At 40.1% G+C, this 21,185-nt stretch overlaps 1 protein-coding gene across 3 annotated transcripts in view; it reads left to right on the forward strand.

The window, feature by feature from the left end:
• The window catches only part of LOC123031965 (arf-GAP with SH3 domain, ANK repeat and PH domain-containing protein 2-like), a 44,142-nt gene that overhangs the window by 15,462 nt on the left and 7,495 nt on the right, over positions 1-21,185 (forward strand). For all 3 annotated transcript variants that reach the window (XR_006416429.1, XM_044447506.1, XM_044447507.1), the window contains 14 exons: positions 1,594-1,694; positions 2,620-2,689; positions 3,622-3,709; positions 4,234-4,282; positions 5,940-6,103; positions 7,972-8,105; positions 8,514-8,605; positions 9,753-9,942; positions 12,706-12,791; positions 14,679-14,794; positions 16,332-16,399; positions 17,153-17,260; positions 19,180-19,420; positions 20,842-21,003. Coding sequence is in view for 2 of the 3 variants with exons in the window: in XM_044447506.1 (XP_044303441.1) it covers positions 1,594-1,694; positions 2,620-2,689; positions 3,622-3,709; positions 4,234-4,282; positions 5,940-6,103; positions 7,972-8,105; positions 8,514-8,605; positions 9,753-9,942; positions 12,706-12,791; positions 14,679-14,794; positions 16,332-16,399; positions 17,153-17,260; positions 19,180-19,420; positions 20,842-21,003 (1,669 nt within the window). In the remaining variant the exon portion in view is untranslated. The remainder of the gene's footprint in view (positions 1-1,593; positions 1,695-2,619; positions 2,690-3,621; positions 3,710-4,233; positions 4,283-5,939; positions 6,104-7,971; positions 8,106-8,513; positions 8,606-9,752; positions 9,943-12,705; positions 12,792-14,678; positions 14,795-16,331; positions 16,400-17,152; positions 17,261-19,179; positions 19,421-20,841; positions 21,004-21,185) is intronic.

Consider the following 21,185-nt stretch of genomic DNA (forward strand, 5'->3'; position numbering starts at 1 on the left):
TAGTTTGAATTGCTACTGAGAGCAAGTCTTTTCCACGGAAAACCAAGCCACTCTGACAGACTTCACATTACAAGAGAGATAGCTCAGAAAGATATATTGTTGCTGAGAACATTCATTCCTTGCTCCCAGCTACTGTGAGGACTACTGCTAAGGTAGGAGAGAACAGGGAATTGGAGGGGGTGGCAGTAAATGACATCAGCACCCCCTTAAACAAGGCTGTCTTGAGTGCTGTTTTCCTTGGTGGAAAGGCAGGGTACAAATCAAGTGCATTGATCAAGAAAAGAGTTGACCCTGTGAGTGCTGCCCAGTGGAAAAGTTAGCAGGCACCTGATGAAGCATTCTGTGTAGATCCTTGTTGGGGCTGGAAAGGAGAATCAGCTGGAGAGTGACAATTTATCATACCCTCTTGCTTTGTATGTGAATCACAGTAGCAAGACTCAAATCTTCCATCACAATAGAGGAGTTTAAGTTTGGCCAAGGGAGCCAAGATAGCAGTGGTTACCTCTCTTTCTCCATTCCATTACCTTGGGGCTGTTTGGCCAACACAGGAAGAAGGGCTGGCAGAATTGGTGCCAGATACTGGATGAGCAGTTTGCATGTATTGATGTCTCATGTTTTTCACATCAGAAACACAGCACTACAGGGAATTCAGCTGGTGCTATTAACCTTTCTGGGCAAGTGTGCTGGACTTGTGCCCAATGAATATCTCTCCATCTCAAAAACCAATGATCCACAGGAAATGTGATCAGTGGGGAAGAGAAGACTAAGGGAAGCAGCCTTCGACTATCTGAAAGGCTGTTAAGCAGAAGATGGAGCAGTCTTGTTCTTTCTTTCTGGGATGCAGATTTGGATCAATAATAGGAGAAACTTCTCAACAGTGAAATATGTTGGGCAGCACCACAGGCTACCATTGGACTTCTCCTTCATTGGAAGTATCTAAGCAGAAGCTGGACAGCCATTTGTCAGGGATAGGCAACTTTTGCCTTAGCATATGCTTTGGCCTACAATTCTTATGTTCCCTTTGCTTATGCTGGCTAGGACTGATGGGAATTGTAGGCCAAAACATCCGGAAGGCAACAAGTTGCCCACATTTCTGTAGCTGCACAGTGCTTTGTAAATGCTCCATTAAACAGTGGGCTGGCTTAGATGACCTTCAAGAGCCCTTCCATCATTCAGTGATTGTTTGGAATAATTTCAAGGATTCTTGGATATTTGCATCCCTGGTCACTGTTATACTTGAAAAGAATAATGACTGGATTCAGACAGCTCATTAATTCACATATAAGGCTTGAGTAGGTTGTTATTGAAATGTGGGATAGCAGGTTGCCTGAACCTTATTAAGGTGACAGGCTGTCATAAACAACCCACAGTTTACAACCCAGCAACAAGCTATAGTTTCTCTTCATGGGTTATTAGTGCACCCAGGTTCAAACAACATGATCCTCTAGGGTTCAACAACAACAACCTATAGTTCAGTGATAACCCATGTGCAATCCTTACTCTGTGCTTAAGTGTGGATTATCCTGCTGTCTGGACCCTATCAATGAAATACTAGGAATAAATACTTGGTCTATTTGTTTTGTTTTCCAACAGAATACCATTAGCAAACCACTGAGTTACAGCATGCACCAGTTGCAGGGAAATAAGCAATATGGCACAGAGAAATCTGGGACCCTCCTTAAGAAGAGTGATGGGTAGGTGCAAGCGCAAACATTTTACGAGACTGAAGCACTAAAAGTTCTGAATTTTCATAAAAACTCTCAAAGACAAATTTAGCACATGTTTATACCTGGGATGGAGAACCATTTTTCTGATAGATGCTTTTAACATAAAATTTTCAAACACAGCTTTTCCTTATAATTGTTTTTATTCATATTGTAAGCTATGTTGGGAAAGTGTTTTCTTGAATGGTACAAAGTATATCCAACAATTGCATAACAAGCAGAAGCTTTGTCATTCGGCTTACACATGCTGAGAAAGGGTATTCTTTTTGTAGAATTTTAGCTTGACAGAAGTTTCTGCATTAGCTGGTGATTTTAGAAGATCTCACAGGCAAACATTTTAGGTAAAGTGCAGTCCTATACTAGTGAACTAATTTAAGGATGCACTCCTATTCATGTTTAGAGAGAAAAAAAGTCCTACAATTCCCAGCATTCTCCCATCAGCCATGATGACTGAGGCAAGCTCTCCACTGTAGGACTCTCTTCTGTCTAAGCATGCATTCTGCATTAAATGAATCTCACAATTGGTCGACCTTGGGGTTGACTCCTCCTTTTGCAACCCCCAGTGTCTTCAAGAAGCCCCCAACCCCCTAATATGATTTTTTTGCCTAAGGTTTAGGCAAAAAAGTTCTACAACTCTTAGCATGCCCAAGCTAGCCATATTGGCCAGGATCTGTTGGGAGTTATAGGCCTTTTTCCTGCCTGACCATGCATAGGATCATGCTTTACATTAAGTTATCATAGGATCCCAGACACAGTTATATTCCTCACATGCACAAACCCTTTGTTTGATTTGCAAGTGAAGGGGCCACAATTGGCATATTCCAAGTTGGTTCTCATATCCATGATGTTCTCTTTTCAGTTTCATGTAACAGGATATGTAACTTTTAAATTTCAGCTTAAGAAGAATCTGGCAGAAGAGAAAGTGCACAGTCAAGAATGGCTATCTGACCATTTCACACAGCACGGTATGCATCTCACTCTGTGACAGAACCTGTTTAGTGCAGATGAATTAGAGAAGCTTCTTGGAAAACCAGTTATGTACAAGGACTTAGCCTATGCAATATTTGCAGGCAGTCAGAGATTCTCTCCTCTTAACTGTGTTGCAAACCCAAAAGTGAAAGAGGAGGTATCCCATAAAAGAAGTATTTGTTATCTTGGGATCTACCATTTCTGCAGCAGTTGCTGTTACCCTGCATGGATCAGTGTTTGAGCCGTAGCTGTCAGATGAGGACAGGGTCCTGAAAGGTCTGACCTATCCTTTAATTATAGGCCTAGACAGCAGTTCTAGAAATAGACATTTAAGGCCATACCCCTCCACACGCTTTCTTGGGAAGAAGCTCCATTGGACACAATACGATTTACTTCAGAGTAAATATAGTAGTGCTGTGCTGCCACAATATCTATAAAAAGATAGTGATTCACAGAGAATCTACTGATTAATGAAAAAGAGAGGAAGGAACGTAAGGAAAGATAGTTATGAGAAGCCCAATTGTGTGTTCCAGCCAAGTTCTACCATAGCTTCTTAGAGTAAAGAATACAAATTAGGAGAAGGAGCTGAAGTACATCAAAGGATGTACAATCTCTGTTTTCTGCTATGATTGTCTGTATAACACACTTTTTTTTGAGAGCACAGTAAGCAGACATTAAATACCACTGTCATTTATCTTACTACTACTAAGTGAAGGCAAGAGCAGATATGATCATTCTGTGAAAAGGAGCCTAATAAAACTAATAATACAAATAACAGTATGGTGAATTCCAGTGACCTGAACTTTTGTGAAGTAAGGTTGAGAATCGTACTTTATGGCACTTACTCTCAAAAGACCCAGTGGGATATACTCTAAGTACGCACTGACCTAGACATTGTCAAAGCTGACTTTTTAAAATAATCTTCTAGCAACATCGCCCTCCTGTCAAGCTGAATTTACTCACTTGCCAAGTGAAGCCAAATGTGGATGACAGGAAGTGTTTTGATCTTATTTCACGTAAGTCCTACCTAATTCGTGTAAGTCCTTATTTCCTTAGGAATCATTTGACAAAGTAGCCTGTTTCTGCAGTATCATACAGGAAAGTTTATCAGTTAGAGACATGTGCAGAGTATGCAGGGAAAGAGGGACTCTCCCCTTACGTTGCAATTTTGTGGCCCTGAAAGTCATCCCTTTCTGGGTGGCTGTGGCCAATCACCCCCTAATCTACTGCACAGCATTATTTTGAGATCAAAGTAAGATAACCCTATGTGTGCTTTGCTGAGGACCTTGAAGAAGATTAGGATACAAATACAGTTTCCATTTTGTGAGGTGTTCAGATACTAAATAAGCATCTTATTTTTTGTGCATGGCTCACATGGCCAGCCAGTCCAGTTGCTATTTTACTTTTATTCATCTATTGGGCTTTCGTTGTTTAAATATTTGAACATGAGAAAATATTATTTGGGACATTATTTTCTATACTGCTGGTATTACAGTTAAAACTTACCTTATTCTTTTGTTTGTCTTCTGTTTTTTTTCAGATAATAGAACATACCACTTCTTGGCAGAGGATGAGCAAGAGGGTACTATGTGAGTATTAGAGAAGAGGGGCAGAGCTAGTCTAGAGGCAGAAAAGATGAGTCTGGAAAAGATAATAGCCTTCTGGCATGGTTAACTTTTGGAATTCTGTCCCTAGAAAGATTTGCTATATTTTGGTGCCAGATAAAGAGATCTGATGTGATTTGATTTGATATGATGTGATTTGAATGCCACTTCACTAGCCGTAGGCTCTCTGGGCTGCTCACATCAGTAAAATCCATGCAACAAACATAAAACACACAAGACAATAGACAATTAATACCAATAACATTAAAATCATAATGCTATCAAAATCCAATAAAATCAGAGTACACAAAATAAAATAAATACAATATGTAAACATAACCCAAAGATAAAACAAGGCCATTAAATTAATATTTTAACAGGTTAGCAGCAGTGCAATTAACAAATATTAAAACAGCAGTAACAAACTCATCTAATCAAAATAGCTACTGAACAGATGTGTCTTTAGTTGGAGCCTAAGAGTCAAAAGGGCGCCAACCGTATCTCTAGTGGGATTGAGTTCCATGGACACTATTTGCCAGGCCTCTTAAAAACTACAATATAATTTTATAGTATTAGTAGATGGTTTGAAACAATCCTGTAATTGCTGCTGCTGCTGTTAATATTTTATGATGCTCTGTTGTTTTAATTGCTTTTAGGCATTGGATTTAACTGTTAATGGCTCTAGGAGCCCTATTATTATTATTGTTATTGTTATTGTTATTGTTATTGTTATTCATTACATTTCTATACTGCCCATAGCTGAAGCTCTCTGGTTGGTTCACAACTTGAAGTCACCCTTTCAGATTTCAACCAGGCCTGACCCTGCTTAGCTTCCAAGTTTAGGCAGGATCAGGAATGGGCAGTGGAATACAACCATTTGTGAAATAAAGATGTTGTGAATCACCAAATCCAAAACCACCCACGAGTCTTGCAGAGCAGTCCATCAGGGGTGGAGAAGCCACTTGCTTTTATTGTCTGGCTTCAGCTGCAAAAACAAAGAGATTGACATGAACTTGGCATAGACTCAGAACAACGGTGTATTAGCATGCGATAAACCATAGTTTGGGGGCCGTGTTCAGCTTGGTGAATCGCAAGTTATGCAGCTTATGTATTAGGTAACTCAGGGTGCAGAAACTATTTCAGCTCATGAACCAAATTCCATCTTGAAGCCACTTTTGAGCTTGTATTCCGGTGGTGAGTGGAACTGAAGTCCAAGGGGATGGGGACAAAGGCAAGGGGGGCAGGGGCTAAATGCCAGATAGGAATCTGAGTTAATGGGCAGTATAGAAATAAATAAATATTCCAGTTGAAATCTCTTATGATCAATTCTTAAGCCTTCGAAGCAGCATTTTATCCTTTGTGAAGGGGAAAACACTGCAGGAAACCAGTAGGTGATTTTCAGAAATGGGGGTGGAGCCATGGAAGAAGGCATGTCCATCTTCTGTGTGGGTGGCATCCCATCTGTTCTTCCTTCCAAATAGCAAATAAACAGCTTAAGGTATAAACATTAATACAGCTTAAGGTATAAACATTAATACTAACATTAGCCTGTGCTAATGTTCAGGGTATATTTGCCTTGCATCTGTTTCTAATGAACAGGTGGAAAATCCTACTTACCTGACCACTGTTTCCTCCATTGTAGATGGGTCTCTGTCCTCAGCAATAGTAAAGAAGAGGCCCTGAACGTGGCGTTCCAGCAAGCTCAAGGCAGAGAAGGATGCAGCATGGAGGACTTGACTGCAGCAATTATCAGGGAGATAAAGCACATGCCAGGAAACGGCATGTGCTGTGACTGCTTGGCATCAGGTGCAAAAGGGGATCGCTGCTGCCGCTGCTTACTTTGCCTCTGAGTAACTGTGCAAGGAGACATGTCCAGTAACCAAACTGTAGGAACAGCAATGTGGTAGACATACAAGCACCATCTTTTGCTGAATACTACTTGGACTACAGCACCCATTGTTTCCACCCACATGACCAGGGATGATGAAGTGTAATCCAAAACTTTTGGAGCACACCAAGTTGGGGAAAACTGTCTTTTACCTTTGCTTTAGCTTAGCAATAGGACCCAAAGTATCTTCTCTGACAGGGGTGGGTAGACTTCAGGCTTGCGGGATCTAATTTGTTTGCTTGTTTCTTTTACTAGAACTAAAGTACTTGACAATTCTGAGCCCAGGAGTTAATTTTCATTGCCAGAACAGTGCTGAGATTATAATCCTTCCACATAAACCCACTCCTTCGTACCCCAAGGATCTTTCAATTCAGCAGTGTGTGTGTGTGTGGGGGGGGGTTCGTTGTTCCTACCACTTTTACACAATTAAGAGTAGAAGGGGACTAGCATCAAGGTGAACATGGCTGGCCACCTGCCAAGGGCCTATACCACAACACTGCCAAGAGTCCCTGCGGTTGTTCTCTTCTTTACCACTGCAACCTCCCTGTTCACTCCCCTCTCATTCTGGCCCAGACATATAGTTTTGCTCTCATATGCACAATTAGCCTTTTTTCTAAGAGTGTTGTTCCAATTCTAAGAGAGACTGAGTGTTCATAGCAGCATGTAGCTGCTTTCAAACTTTCAGTTAATTCATATAGATGAAACTCAAGAATTGCTGCTGTGAGCCTGTTCATGGGCTGCCTGAAAGAAGCTGGTGTATGAAAGCCCTTTTGGCCCAAATATGTATTTGGGAACAGGTTTTCTATTTATTTTCACCATGCATTTGCATGGCGGCAATGGTGCTGTCACAACCCGTCTTAGGTCAGATTATGATACTATCCTGATACCAATCTATGGAATGCGCTCCCCAGAGAGGTCCGCCTGGCGCCGTTACTTGTTTTTCGGCGCCAGGTGAAGACCTTTTTATCTAAACATCATTTTAATTGTTAATATTATTTGCTTATTTTATCTGGCCAGGGCAACTTATTTTATATTGTTAATTTGTTTTATATTTTTAATGTATTATATTTTAATTTATGTTGTGAGCCGCCCCGAGGCTTCAGTGAATGGGGCGGCATAGAAATGTTTTAAATAAACAAATAAACACTCCACCTGAACACCAGTGATCCCATTTGACTCAGAAACATGCTTTCTCTCTCTCTCTCCAGGTTAACTAGAGTAGTTTCCTTCAGTTGGCCTGTTGCTTTTCCATTTCATTCAGACACTGTGGCCATGAGGCATTTCAGATATTCTATATTTGAAATTCAGCTGATAACTTGTTACAGATATATTAGCAATGCCAGGAGTTCTGTGCTGTAATTGGCACTGGCTTTATGAATCTCATGCAATGATGAAAAAACATGATTGGAAATTACATTTTCCTTCATCAGGGGCTGCAGTAAAAATACAGATATATCATCATCAATGTTGCTCCAGAACATCAAAACAAAATGCTATGGACTTTTATAAATTCCATAAGTGGCAACTTTCCTTACAAAATCTATTATTAAAATACTTGTACAGATCTTAAAACCAATATGTTAGCATTTACATGAAAGTTCTATGTAATTAAGATGTGTTGCATCAACACAAGAGTAAAACATCAAGTCTAAACATTCATAATGCATTCTTATGATGAAAATAATGATCTTTTCATGAGGCAGATTTGTAGTGATTTTGCACCATGGTGTTAATCATCTTCAGAGTGGTAACGCTGACCTTATCTATGGTTATCCTTGCTTTACAGATCCAGCATGGCTTTCCATTAATTTGGGAATTCTGATCTGCATTGAATGCTCTGGCATTCACCGAGAGATGGGTGTTCACCACTCCCGTATCCAGTCACTAGCTCTGGATAAGCTAGCAACCTCAGAGCTTCTGGTAAGGTTTTGACTGTTCTGCACCACCCAATTTCACGATATCATTTCCCCTGCCTGATTGAGTCTTCTTTTTGCTAAGCTGGTTTTCAGGGCAGAGTTTTCTTTGCTTTCTTATTCACACCATTTCTTGCAGTCTGCCATCTCAAATGTACTTCCCATGGTCTTACCTCTGCTGCCAACCTAGTGATTCTTCCCTCCTTATCCTTACCCTTGCCTTGTACAGTTTAAGATCAACAAGACATAACCAACACAAAGATACTAATCAAACGCTACCATTTTTCAAAATTTCTTCTGCCCTTCGCTGTCCTAACATCTTACCCAAAATCAGTATGCTAACCTACAACACACACTTAGTGCTGACATGGTATGATTTGCTTTACTCTTAATTTGTATGTGATTTGTTTTGCAGTTGGCTAAGAATATTGGAAATTCACGATTTAACGACATTGTAGAAGCCAATCTACCCAAATCGTACCCAAAGCCTGATGCTGACAGTACAATGTAAAGGATCTTTCCATTTTCCAACATGATCTAAAAAGCAAGTGGGCACACAGTGCTTTGGTGTCACCTTTAATGCCACCTGGTTTATTGTGGAAATAATTTTTGGAGAGGTTTTTCCATCAGACGCATTGAAGTGGTTTGCAGTGGGTTGTATTCAGCAGTGTCCTTGATAGCACACATGATGGTGCACTAGTGGGAAATGGGTTCTGAACTAAGCACAAGAGGAGAATTCAATTACACTTATATTTCTCCAAGCTGTTGTGCAACATTGTGCACACTACATTTATTTATTTAAAACATTTCTATGCCGCCCCATTCGCCGAAGCCTCGGGGCGGCTCACAACATAAATTAAAATATAATACATTCAAAATATGAAACAAATTAACAATATAAAATAAGTCGCCCTGGCCAGATAAAATAAGCAAATAATATGTGCACCCATTGTGCTTTAGTCATTGTGCCATGCATCACAGAAGCATAATGTAGGTAGGTTATGCCAAGATAATTGAATAAGGATCTGCTTATGACATATTCTAATCATATGGGTGATATGGCTTACATTTGTAGAGAGTTACTATGTGATAAGGAGTGATTGTGCCTAAGGGCTTGTGAAAACACTGATTTCTGTGCTTCTGTTCCAGTTTAGAGGCCTAAGAGGATAGAAAAAGTCAGAGGAGGGAGTGAAGAAAGAAAAGACAGAGTCTCTGCTTGGAGTGATTATAATTCTCACTAAGATACTGGCTCATATTGGGGTGGCAACCTGTTCTCTGCTGGATGTTTTGGACTACAGCTCCCACAATCCCTTGCTATTGGCCATACTGGCTAGGGCTGATAATTGTAGTTCAAAACATATGGAGGAGATGAGATTGCCTATCTTATATGGAAAAGTGTGACTAAAAGCAGAACTGGAGCATGTGGGAGCAGGGAAAGGCCTGGGCTACTCTGTGTGCATTAGAAGTGTTCTGTTTTGTAATCTATGCAACCATTATTTTTAATATGCTGTAGCCTTGGCTTAAGTTTTTGTGCTTCTGCTTTTTAAGGCAAAGAAAACTTTGCCATTGACAGTATTTCTGCCAGTTCCACATCCATGTGGCCTTTTGACTCTGCAGGTTCTTCACTGCAGTTGTTTTCCCTGTATTATTACAGGACTCTTCGCAAGGATTTCATCATTTCCAAGTATGTTGAGAAGAAGTATGTTGCGCGGCGCATGATGGGGAGCCCAGCAGACAGACTCAGGGGCCTGCAGAAAGCTGTCAGGGAGAGGGATATCTTTGTCTTGCTTCAGGCATATGCTGAAAAGGTGGATCTGAGTGAGCCTTTGCTGGAGTTCAGCCAGGTGAGGCATCCTTCCTCCAGGAGCTGACAAATACATACAAGGCCAGGGATACAGATTTGTAGGAAATGTGCATACTCTTAGTTTATACGGAGAGATGCAAATCAGACAGATACATTAATTTAAAAGCCCATAACCATCTCTGCCAGTGAGGGAGCATTTGTTTTCTTTAAACCACAGCAGATCACAGATGTCCACTTTTCTCTGCTTTGCACTGAAAAAGCCTCCTTTTCTCAGTGCTTAGCAGTGAAAAACACATCCCTGGCAGATTTCTCTTCTGAGCAGAGGAGGCAGAGCCAAGGGAGGAGGCTGCGGAGTGACTGGGGCTGTTCACACAATACAAATCACCAGCAGTGCTTTTTTCCTTTTTAACCCACAGTGAGGCTGCAGAGGGTAGGGTGCACACAGCTGCTATTTTGCATGTACAACCTACATTTGGGTTGTTGTGTTGTGTGAAAGTGGTGAGTGTGATTTATGTGAGGAATGAACAAATCCTTGTAAGTCTGTTTAACCCTTGCATAGCCCACACTTCCTGGTGTCACTCCACATGGCCATCCTGATGTGGGGCGGGGGGGGTGTATTTGCAATGGGGCACCAAGGGGCAGTGCAGCTTATTGTTGGTTAAATGTCCCATGATGAGCCATGACAGATAATTGGAACCTGGTAATTTAGGCCTGCTTCCTTTTGAGCCTTGTCCTGCTTACTACTGAGTAAATAGAGAACCCTGCCTGGCTTATGGGTGAGTAGACACAGTGCTTGCGCTTGTATCTGAGCAGACGTGCAGAAATGTGTTGTTTGGAGTGCTTCTTGAATGTGCTGCTAAATTATTCTTTATTGCTTAATTCTGAGTAAAAGGCTCATTCTGCTTTATTTACTTACTTACTTACTTACTTACTTAGGGAACTTTTATGCCGCCCCATTCGCCGAAGCCTTGGGGCGGCTCACAAATTTCCAAACAGACATACAGACATTGCCCCAGTTATTTGAAAGTAGCCGTGCTGCTCATGCTTGCTTTTGTGTATACTTGTTTCCTACTGTAAATTTATAACCATGAAATTTGGGCTGCTGGTGGATTTTTTAGACCTTGCTCCTTTGCCTCTGTCCCTACTTCTGCCTTTGGTCTCATAGCATGTGGTCCTGAGAGCTTCTCCAAAATGGAGTCTGGTGTCCTCACCCAATTTAAATACAAATACAACACACATTATAGCAGGGAAGGCTGTTGCTGGATGACCTGAATGTCCACTCAGTCTAATATTCAGGTGATAATTGTTGCTATGCAATTGTAGGGCCCTCGTTCTCCCTTTCCATGGTCCTTTCATCTTTACCAGACTTCGACTGGACAGCCCTTCAGGAGGGGATGTTTTCAAACAGAGGACTCTCCACAGTAAAGTAGGACTAAGGGTAATCGTAAGTGGGAAGCATGCAATGCAGCAGTAATTGTGCAGTTTTTGGTGAAGAGACATTGGGTTTGTAATCATGTGCCTAGGAGGAGAATAATCAGCCTGGAGTCACTAAATATTATTGTTTTGGCTACTGGACTGTTTCTCCAAGGTCATTTGTTTGCATGACAAGGAAATAAAGTCATTGCCTCTTCCCGCTTTTGATTCATTTCCCCAGGGTTCATGCTCTCCTCCCTCCTATACCCCGTTTTTCCTCCCTTCCATTTTTGCATTTTCTGTGTTTTGTCAAATTTAATTAACAAATTAATTAAATTATCCCCCTATTTATTAATGAATGCACAGCAATTTGGACATCCTTCTGTTCCAAGATGTACAATAATTGCTAAATTGTTTTTAATGTCTGTTTCTGGATACAACTCAAGTTGCAATAGGCTGCAATTCTGTGCATTTTTGTACAGAAGAACTCCTGAAACATGGCTGGCTGGAGAATACTGGAACGTGCAGGATTTTCTCCTACCTAAACTTGTATAGGATTGCACCCATAATGCCCTATACAGCTTGGAAGCAGCCCACTTGAAAAACTGCCTTCCCCCATACAAGATTACCTGAGTTCGAATTCTTTGGGAGAGGCTGTTCTATTGATGCCTCCCCACCTTCAGGGGAATGTTTGCTGGCTTTATTGAGCGAGGTTGGCTTTCTCTTAACCCTCCTCCTGCTGGCAGGCAAAGACAAGCAGGTCTTTGGTGTGTAAGCTGGTCTATTGAATTGTGTGTGTGTGTGTTTTATTCTTTCATTCTTGTGTGTCAAATTGCATTTTGATGTCCTTGTTTTCCTATTTTTAAATCTTTTTTCAAAAACAGACTATAGTTTCTTTGACTCTAAGCCACCTTGAGTGACATTTTCTTGGTAGAAAGGCAAGATACAAATCAAATAATAACAGCAGGAGACTTCTTGGTTGAGTAGATGAACTGCAAGTCCAGCAGGGAAGGCTTCTTTATGTGGGGAGGGGGAGAAGCTGCTTGTTTGCCTAAAACCGCAGATCTTGTATTGCTTCCTTTGTGGATGGGAAAGCGTCTGCAGATGAAGTTTTGAACAGGCCCTTCGAAACTTTTAAACCACCACTTGCAGCAAAAGGGTCTGTGGGTCGCGGAAGAATGGCCAAACTACACAATAGCTTGTCCTGAAGTTTACACAGGGTGTGATCATAGCAAAAAAATAGCTTATGGCCTGTACAAGCCTTCTGCTGATGTTTTTGCTTGTGGATTTTTCTCTGAGGAATTGATTCCCATGATGCTACTTCTGCACTGATTCTCAAGGAAACATCTATACGACTTGGCACATAACTTTGTTTGTTTCTTGTTTATAGGAACCCGGGGAGACTCTTCTCCATCTGGCTATTTTAGAGTGTGATCGAACTTCTTTGCATATTGTAGATTTCCTGGTGCAGAACAGGTTAGCTGACTCCATGGGACTGCGTGACAGATCTTAGGGAGCTTCCAGATGGGGTTTTATTGTGCAATTGTATTGTCTCATTCACAGAATTTGTTGCCATCTTCCAGTTTATGGTGTCTGATGGGTTCTTGGTTGCTGATCTAAAGCTTCCTCTCTGGTACATTGGAAAAAGAACTTTAATATGCTCTACATATTTCCATTTTGTGAAATGAGAGATGTTTTATCTCTCTGGTCTTACCTCTAGGGGCGCTCTTTTGCCACAGCATGGTTGTCTCTTTGTAACAGCTTCATCTTAATTGCAGGATTTCATTTGGTCTCCCTGCACAATACTTGTGCCATTATTAAATAAGAATTCCTAGCTAAGGTAGAATTCTTGCAGTGCATTCTAGATCTTGGGATGGTTCATGCATACATGAATATCACTTGATGACTTACAGCTATCAAGTGTAAATGTGTGAATGAACTCTATGAAAAAAATGCATTTGGATCAACTTGTGCTCCCTGAAAAGTATTTCCAGAGGGTTGGGTCACCCTCCTGAACAATGGAGGGTGGTTGAACATATGTGAAAAGTAAAATCACACCAAACCAGTCTTGGAATCTAAGGTAAGTTAACCTTAAAGAAGTTCATGAAAGAAAATGTTCACATCATCAGTCCATTGGCAGCTGCTGGGCCCATGCCATGGTGTGCAAGGGGTGTCTACCAACTGTCCAAAGAGATTTTTCAGGGAGCATAGATGGCTGCAGCAAGGAGGTGGTGATTGGAAACTTCCCCTCTGTGAAGTTCCTTACGTTAATTTATCCTAGCGTCTAAGTCAAGCGGCTGCAGTCTTTGAGAAATGAACATGTGTGTGGCTACAGATGAATGAATCTATCAATTTCATTTTCTTCCATATTTAATATTGGAAATCTCAAGTTTTTCCCATCCCAGATATGAAAGAATTTGAAATTATTGGCACATTTCTGTAAAGGTGAAATGAAATTCAACAAGTAGGGCTATTTTCAGGATAGAGAGGGCCATGTTGTACCTTTCTTCCATATAGCTGCTGAAGATGAGAAAAAAAAGATGTGGCAACTTTAAGTTGAAGGTACCAATTCAAATCCAGACCTTTAAGAGCTAAATTTCAGTGTCCTGGATCTGGATAGATGAAACTGTTGATCCAGATCCAGGACACTTCTCCATGATCTTTTTTCTTATTTTAATTTCAAGTTCTACCATCTGAATAGAAAGAAATTAGTGAATGTGGGTGAATTCTTATAAACAAACAAAAATCTCCCCCATAGCTAATATGAACCTGACCAGTTTGAAATCTATCCCATATGGGGCCATCCTGTCTTCTGAGACTCCTTCTACCCCCCAAAGCACAGCAGTTGATGACAAAGAGTTTTGCTGTTCTTAGAAAAATACTTCCCATGTATATTTCATTACTGTTTTCTCCCAGATTGATCTCTGAATGCAGGCAACTGAAAAGGTGAAGAAATAGCTGGAGAGTATGGAATGAAATTGGCCAACAGCGAAAGGAAAGATTGTACTTTCATAATTCTCCCTCTGGCAGTTTTTACACCATGTAGGAATCGCCATTAACAGATAAGAAAACTAAATGCTGGAGCGAAGCAGAGTGATGTCAGCTGTTCTTGACACTGTGGCAGTAATGGACAGTTCCAATCATTTTTGCCTGCCTGTTAACTCTATAAAACTTGGGCCAGAGTCTATCGTATAACCAACCCTAGATGATATTGCAATACGGTCACATTTATTTGGAGTATAAAGGTTAAAGGTTAAGCATTTTGTGGAGAATGCCTTCATTACCAGTTTAATAACCTCCAGTGGAAATAAGTTGGCTTACAAGGCAAATAGACAACAGGGCTAATCATTGTCTCTCGTCCAGTGGCAGCCTCATGAAGCAGACATCTAAGGGAAATACTCCCCTTCATTACTGCAGCCTTCACAATAAGCATGAATGCATAAAACTTCTTCTGCGAGCCAAGGCCAGCATTGAAATCAGTAAGTGGTTACCAAACAAACAAAAATCATTTGGGGTTAGAACTGGAAATGTAATTCTAAATCCCCCGTTTAGCCTTATTCCTCTCTTTTTAACAGTAATGATAATGTTCAAAACGACTGTTGTGGCTGTAATTCTCTTTAAGGTAGCCTACTTGAGTTGAGTCCAGCTCAATATATCAACATCTATTGGACTGACATATTTCAGTACAAGCACACTGATTTAATTAGTTTGCATAGTGTTTTTAATTTTGTAATCCTCAAGCAATTTAATTCAGAATAAATCAGTGAGGGGGCACTAAATTCTGTGGATCTATTCAAGAGAACACATACTTGCATTTTGCAGAGATTAGATTTGTTGCTTCAGTGCATTTAATACCAACAAGCCACAAAGTGACTACATTTGAATGGCTTGATAAACTCTGGTTTGTTGTGAGATGACAAGCAGAGCCTTCCCCTAAGCTTGGTGCTTCCCCTCTATGCTCCTTGCCTCTGGTCCAGCTGCAACAGAAGCTTTCATTTCCAGTCTTGATTGCCCACAGGTTAATGTTACATTCAAGCACAAAATTGCATTTAATCTTAACTCTGGTTTGTTTGAAACTAGATAAATAAGCTTGATATTGGCTTATTTCAAACAAACCATAGTTTGTCAAGTTTGGATCGCACAGAAAGTTGTGCTTGGTCAAGAATGGAAGTAAACGCTTCTGAACTTTTCCTTGGGAAGGGGAACTGAGGATCATGTGAGCTTGGTGGGATGACAAGTTTCATTTGCATCACAATAAAGCATGGCTTAATCACAAAGAAGGCCATTCTTTGCACTATTGCTTACCCTTCTGAGCCATCCCATGGGTGTTTCAGTATAGGTTATATCACCCTACTCCTGGTGCTGAGTCAAGAAAGGGTGTTCCCATGGGATATGGCACTTTCTTTTCAGGGGAACTTTGCTCACCTTTCTGGGCTGCTTCCACCTTGTTCTATATAGAATGCATATCCTTCTTTCCTTCCATTTTACAAAGAAGCTAGATTATGTTGTTATCAAAGAGTTACACTGCAGGCTTTTCTGTGTTATTTTCCTGTATTTTTCACACCTCTTTTTTCAGCTTTCCCAAGTTGCCTCTACCTGATTTTCCTTGATCCTCCCTTATAACTGCAACTCCGATCCTGCATCCCAGGCCCTTCTTTTGGTTTTCCCAGCCCCAGGAGATGCTGTTCTGGAAGGCCAGTGGGCTGGAAGAGAGAGAGTATTGCATTCACATCCTTATGCTCACATGTCACCAAATACCACCCATCATGAGATTCTGTTTTATACTGTAGATTTAAACATTTAACTTCTGTATTGCATTTTATGTTTCTAAATTGATTTTTAAATTCCTGTGACTTGCTTAGAGAGCTTCAGCTAGTAGGTGGTATAGCAATATTTTTTTTTAAAGTTAGTGTGCAAGCAACCCTTGCTTATGGCAAAAGCTCAATATCAGAGTCAAATCTGTCAACAGTTACCCTCAGTATCACTTCTTTGGTGACATCTGATATTTTTCTACAGCTAATCAAGCTGGAGAAATGGTCCTTGATGTTGCCAGACGAATGAAACATAGTGTCTGTGAAAATCTGGTAAGAAATGCAAGATTTCTCTCCACTTTCCAGCCATGTGACAGGACCATGCAGCTACAGACTACAGGGACTATAAAGTTATATACACATTTGTTTGTAGTATTTATACATAAAACATTTTATTTATGTAGGATTTTTAGTTGCGTTCTGGGGTGCAAACACACCTGCCTTCCAACACTAGGCAAAATTAAGAAACGTGTGACTTTGAAAAGATCTCTTTTCAGGGATTCACATGTTCTTTCAGTTATCCTTGCCTTTTGGACATGTGTTAATTTTGCATATGTGCCCTATCTTGTTCCCTAATCAAAGTCACTTTTCAGGTTTATATAGCAGTTTAAGGTGCAATCCTGTGTATATTTGGACAGTCATTCCCTGGTTAGCATTTTTGGTGAGGACTTAAGAATATAACAGAAACAACCACTGTAGACACAAAATCTTGTCTAGGTTGATATACACCTTTTTTGTTGCTTAATTTTTCCTTATTAGATAGGTTTGCTTATGTCAAGAATAATCAGGCTTAAATCTGGAAAGATGCATCGCCTGGCCATAAGTACAACCAGGTAGCAATTTATAATATTGGGAATATATTATAACTCTGGAGAGTCCTTTTCCTTTTCTTTTGATATTGACTCACTGGAAGTCCTGAAAACAAAAGTAAGTAGAAAGTACAGCAGCAGCTTTAGGATTTGCTTTGACATTTTTCCTACAAACTACTAATATGAGCAGAATCTGAGGATTGTCTGTGTATTCCAGTTACTGCAAGCTCAAAATAACCAGTTCAACATGCGTGCTCATGTGGAATATGAGTGGCAGTTGGGCCAAGATGATATGTTTGAAAGTGATGATGATCTGGATGAGAAGGTAAAGAGTTAGACTTTTGATTAGTTGTTGCATGAGCTGATTTTGTTCATCGTTTCCTATATTTCATTTGCACCTGAGACAGCGATCCTTTCCTCATTAACCAGAGAGAAAGTCCTGTTTAAATCAATAGTACTTGCTTATGAATAGAAATTCATGGAATACTCAACATTTTCCAACAGACTATTGGTCACTTGGGTAGGTTCTGGCAGGAATTATATGACAATTATAAAATTGTATTGATAGTCTGCAGAATAGACGGACTCCCAAGAATACTATCTAGGATTATTACTAGGTGTCATTGCAAACAATATATTCCAGTCAATATATATTATTGTAGAAACCTAAGTGTGCTTCAATCTGTGTGAGGTTGTAACTCATATTTTAATCCAACAATTCCTCACCAAGGAGGAATACCTGTTACTGTACCCAAGACTATAGTAGGATCACCTGCACACTTTTATAAGAGAACCACTTCTATTTTTATACATATAACAATGAACTTTTTATCACAAATATATTGTAAGCATATCACAAATAAGAAAATGCATAATTATAAGCATCTAAAATATTTAATTGTTATACTTAGGATGAAATCCTATGCACATTTGGACAGAAGAAAAACCTGCACACCTCCAGCATGTTCCAGGCAGCTGTACTTGGAGCTGTAGGACTCTTTCCTGTCTAAAAATGCAAAGGATTCCACTTCTAACTTCTCATACTCTAATACTTTACTTTACTTTAAAGTGTTAATTCACGGACCATCATCTCTAGATGCCTTCTCTTCTTCGAATCAAAAATATTTGCATAGTTGAACAAAACCATCACTTCTGTATGGTGGCAGAAAATCAATTACACATTTCCAGCAAACATATATGTTCTTTTTAAAGAACTTATTTTCCCTGTTACCTCCAGTACAGAAGAGATAATACAGGAGGTATTATCAAAAATAAGATAATCAGGCATTTCAGAGAGAGAATTGAAAATGTTTATTAATGGAATTGCTATTGACTAGTTTCACTGCTAGTTTTTAACTATCCAAGTAGCCACAACTATATGAAATTCTGTATTATAGTATCCCTTGGATGGAAAAATGCATGGCTTAGCAAATGGGAACTGTTCCTGCTACCCTTGTAAATGGGCAACTTTCTCAATATTTTTACAGTGTAATTTTTAGTGTCTGCCCAGAGGTAAGCCCCATCCTATGGAGACTTCTGAGCATATATTGTGCGGTCCTATGCATGCTTATTCAGAAGTAATTCCTACTGACTTGAATAGGACTTACTACCTAATAGGTATGTTTAGGATTGAAATTTGAAACCACAATCTTTGCCATGTTTACTCAGAAATACGTTCATTCTGTTCAATGGGTCTTTTCCCCACTGTGTTGGAGCTCTAGTCCTGTGTCGCTTTACTAAGCAGTAAGTCCCACTAAAATAGTGGGACTTGCTTCTGTGTAAACATGCCAAAGATTATTGCTTTAATGTGGAATCCTACATATATTTGGGCAGAAAAAAGTCCTACAGTTCCCATGGTTCAGTAGGGCATGCTAGAACTTGTAGGACTTTTAAACGTGCATAGACTTGTGTTTTTAGTCATAAAAATCTTGCCTGAAGAGAGAGGTTTGACAACTCTTTTAAAAGGGCTAATGACATATTTTTGCATAGAATTCTTTTGCATAGAATAACATATTTCAGGATTGGATCAAGAAACCAGGTTAACTCACTAGGTGCCATTGTTGACTCCTAACTGAACATGCCTTGAGGGAGGAGGAGGAGGAGATGATGATGATGATTACATTCATTACACATCATCAAAAGTTGTTTCTGCATTTTCATGCACTCTGTGTGTCCTGTTTGCACAAATGGCTGTGAAACACAAGGAACTTGTGTTAATGTGGTCTGTATATTTCTTCATTTCAGCTCAGTCCCATAAAAAAAGATCGCTTTAATCGTCCTCAAAGCTGCTATAATCTGCCTGGAACAGCCTCTCAGTCCTGGAGAAATCCAGCTGACTTTTCGAAGGGAGCAAGTCCAGCATTCCAGGAGAAAAGCCATGACCTATATGCCAAGCCTCATGCTTCTCGATTGGCTGCAGCAGCAGCATCCTCCCCTGTCTCTGCCTGTACAGGACCACCGCTGCCTGCGCGCAACACACCTCGAGGTTAGACAGTCCAGCTGCATCATGGTATTGTTTAAAGGTTTAGGTTTATAGCCTGAAAACCACACCAGAATTAATCCCAGGTTAGCTCATTTCCTTCTGTGCTGTGCAATCTTTCCCCAGCTGTCTAAATCCTCCTTTCCCCATTCTGTCTGGATAGAGATGTTGGGTGCAGTATTTTTCAATCTCCAAGATTCCACAGTGTATTATGTGTACTGTAGACCTTAATATGTGGTTCCAGAGTAAGGCTCATATGGTTGATGCCTAGCCAGTGTTTCACCCTATTTCTCAAGAATGTATTTTAGCAGGGATTTGTTGACACTTAGAGAAGGAGGGATGGGATGAATGCATATTATTTGCACTCACAGTTCCCATCTGTATGAAATGGACTAAAATCCATTATGGCTGCTTACAGCATTCACTAAATTGCCTGCCACTGTCAAGAGCACTTACTGCCACAGATACCAGGACATAAAACCTTGATTTGCATCAGCCACAGGCACTAGGATATTGTTTAAAATATACAGAAATAAATGCACATTAAATGTACTGAACTAAAATTGTCCTAATTGGATTCTATAATTTATATTAAATACTAATGCAAACATGAATACATAAATGTAAAAATAAATACTAGGCCTGCCTTTTGACAGGAGCTATCAAACCTCAGGTTTCCTTTTTTGTTTTTTAAATATGAACATATGTATAAATATATGTCTCTCTCAGAAAGACTTGATTAGTCTGTCAAAACCCCCATTTTAAATGCTGCTGCTCTATACTGCTATTAAATGGGTAGCTTGCAGTTTTCTGTTTTCCCTATCAGGTATGTTAAATAAAAACAAAAACAAAAGCTGGAAGATATTGCTGTGAAGGGGTGTGATCATCAGCAGGGGTTCTGTCAGTTGCAGTGGTTCAGCAAGTGATTTCAGCAGGTGTAGGAAGGGTTTTGTTGGGCTCACCACTTCCCTGTACCCATGATGGGGCTGTCTGCCCAGTTTTGGAAGACACAACAACCCATTCTCCAGGTAACAAAACCTGAAGAAGCCACCCTACAGAAAGCAATTAAGATTCATAAAACATGACAGCCCACGACAGGTTGCCACCCATGATGGGTTGTTGTGTTCTACATACCCAGTCAATATGTTGAAATATTCTAACAAGACAATATTTCTCAAGTAGAAATATATTGAGTTATTTTTTAAAAGTTCCCTAAATTGTCCAACTGTACTAAAGTTATTTTCCTCTTCTCTGTTGAAGATTAGACCAATCCTTTGTTTATATACCATCGTTTTGCAGAGAGTCTCTTTAATTTGAAAGCATCTGAAGATAAAGGCCTTTCTCTACACATCTGATGATAGTTCAAGGCAGCTGCTATTGCATGGGCTTAATTTAACAAGAATGCTATCCTTGTATTTATTTGTCAGCTCCCAGCTTTCCTCCCCCACCTCCTCCATCCAGCTGGCCAGTCTTCCCTGCAGATATGGCACCTAGGAAAATTCTGCCTCCACCTCCAGTGATGAGACATAAGCGGACCTCCTCAGAGCCACCCTCCAATGCACTTCTGAATGACACCAGCCCAACTCAAGGTAAATGAACTGACCATATCAGTTGAGTCCTTGAGAATTTGATAAAGGATGGGCATGAAAGACATGAACAGTTAAAACTGCTTTACAATGGTTGAGGCAGTAGCTCCATCAAATTCAGTACTGTTCATTATTGCAGCAGACACCTGTCCAAAGTCTCAGAGAAGATCTTTCCAAACCTTGAT

This window comes from Varanus komodoensis, unplaced genomic scaffold, assembly GCF_004798865.1.
Source record: "Varanus komodoensis strain SLA01 unplaced genomic scaffold, ASM479886v1 scaffold52, whole genome shotgun sequence".
Taxonomy (NCBI): Eukaryota; Metazoa; Chordata; class Lepidosauria; order Squamata; family Varanidae; genus Varanus; species Varanus komodoensis.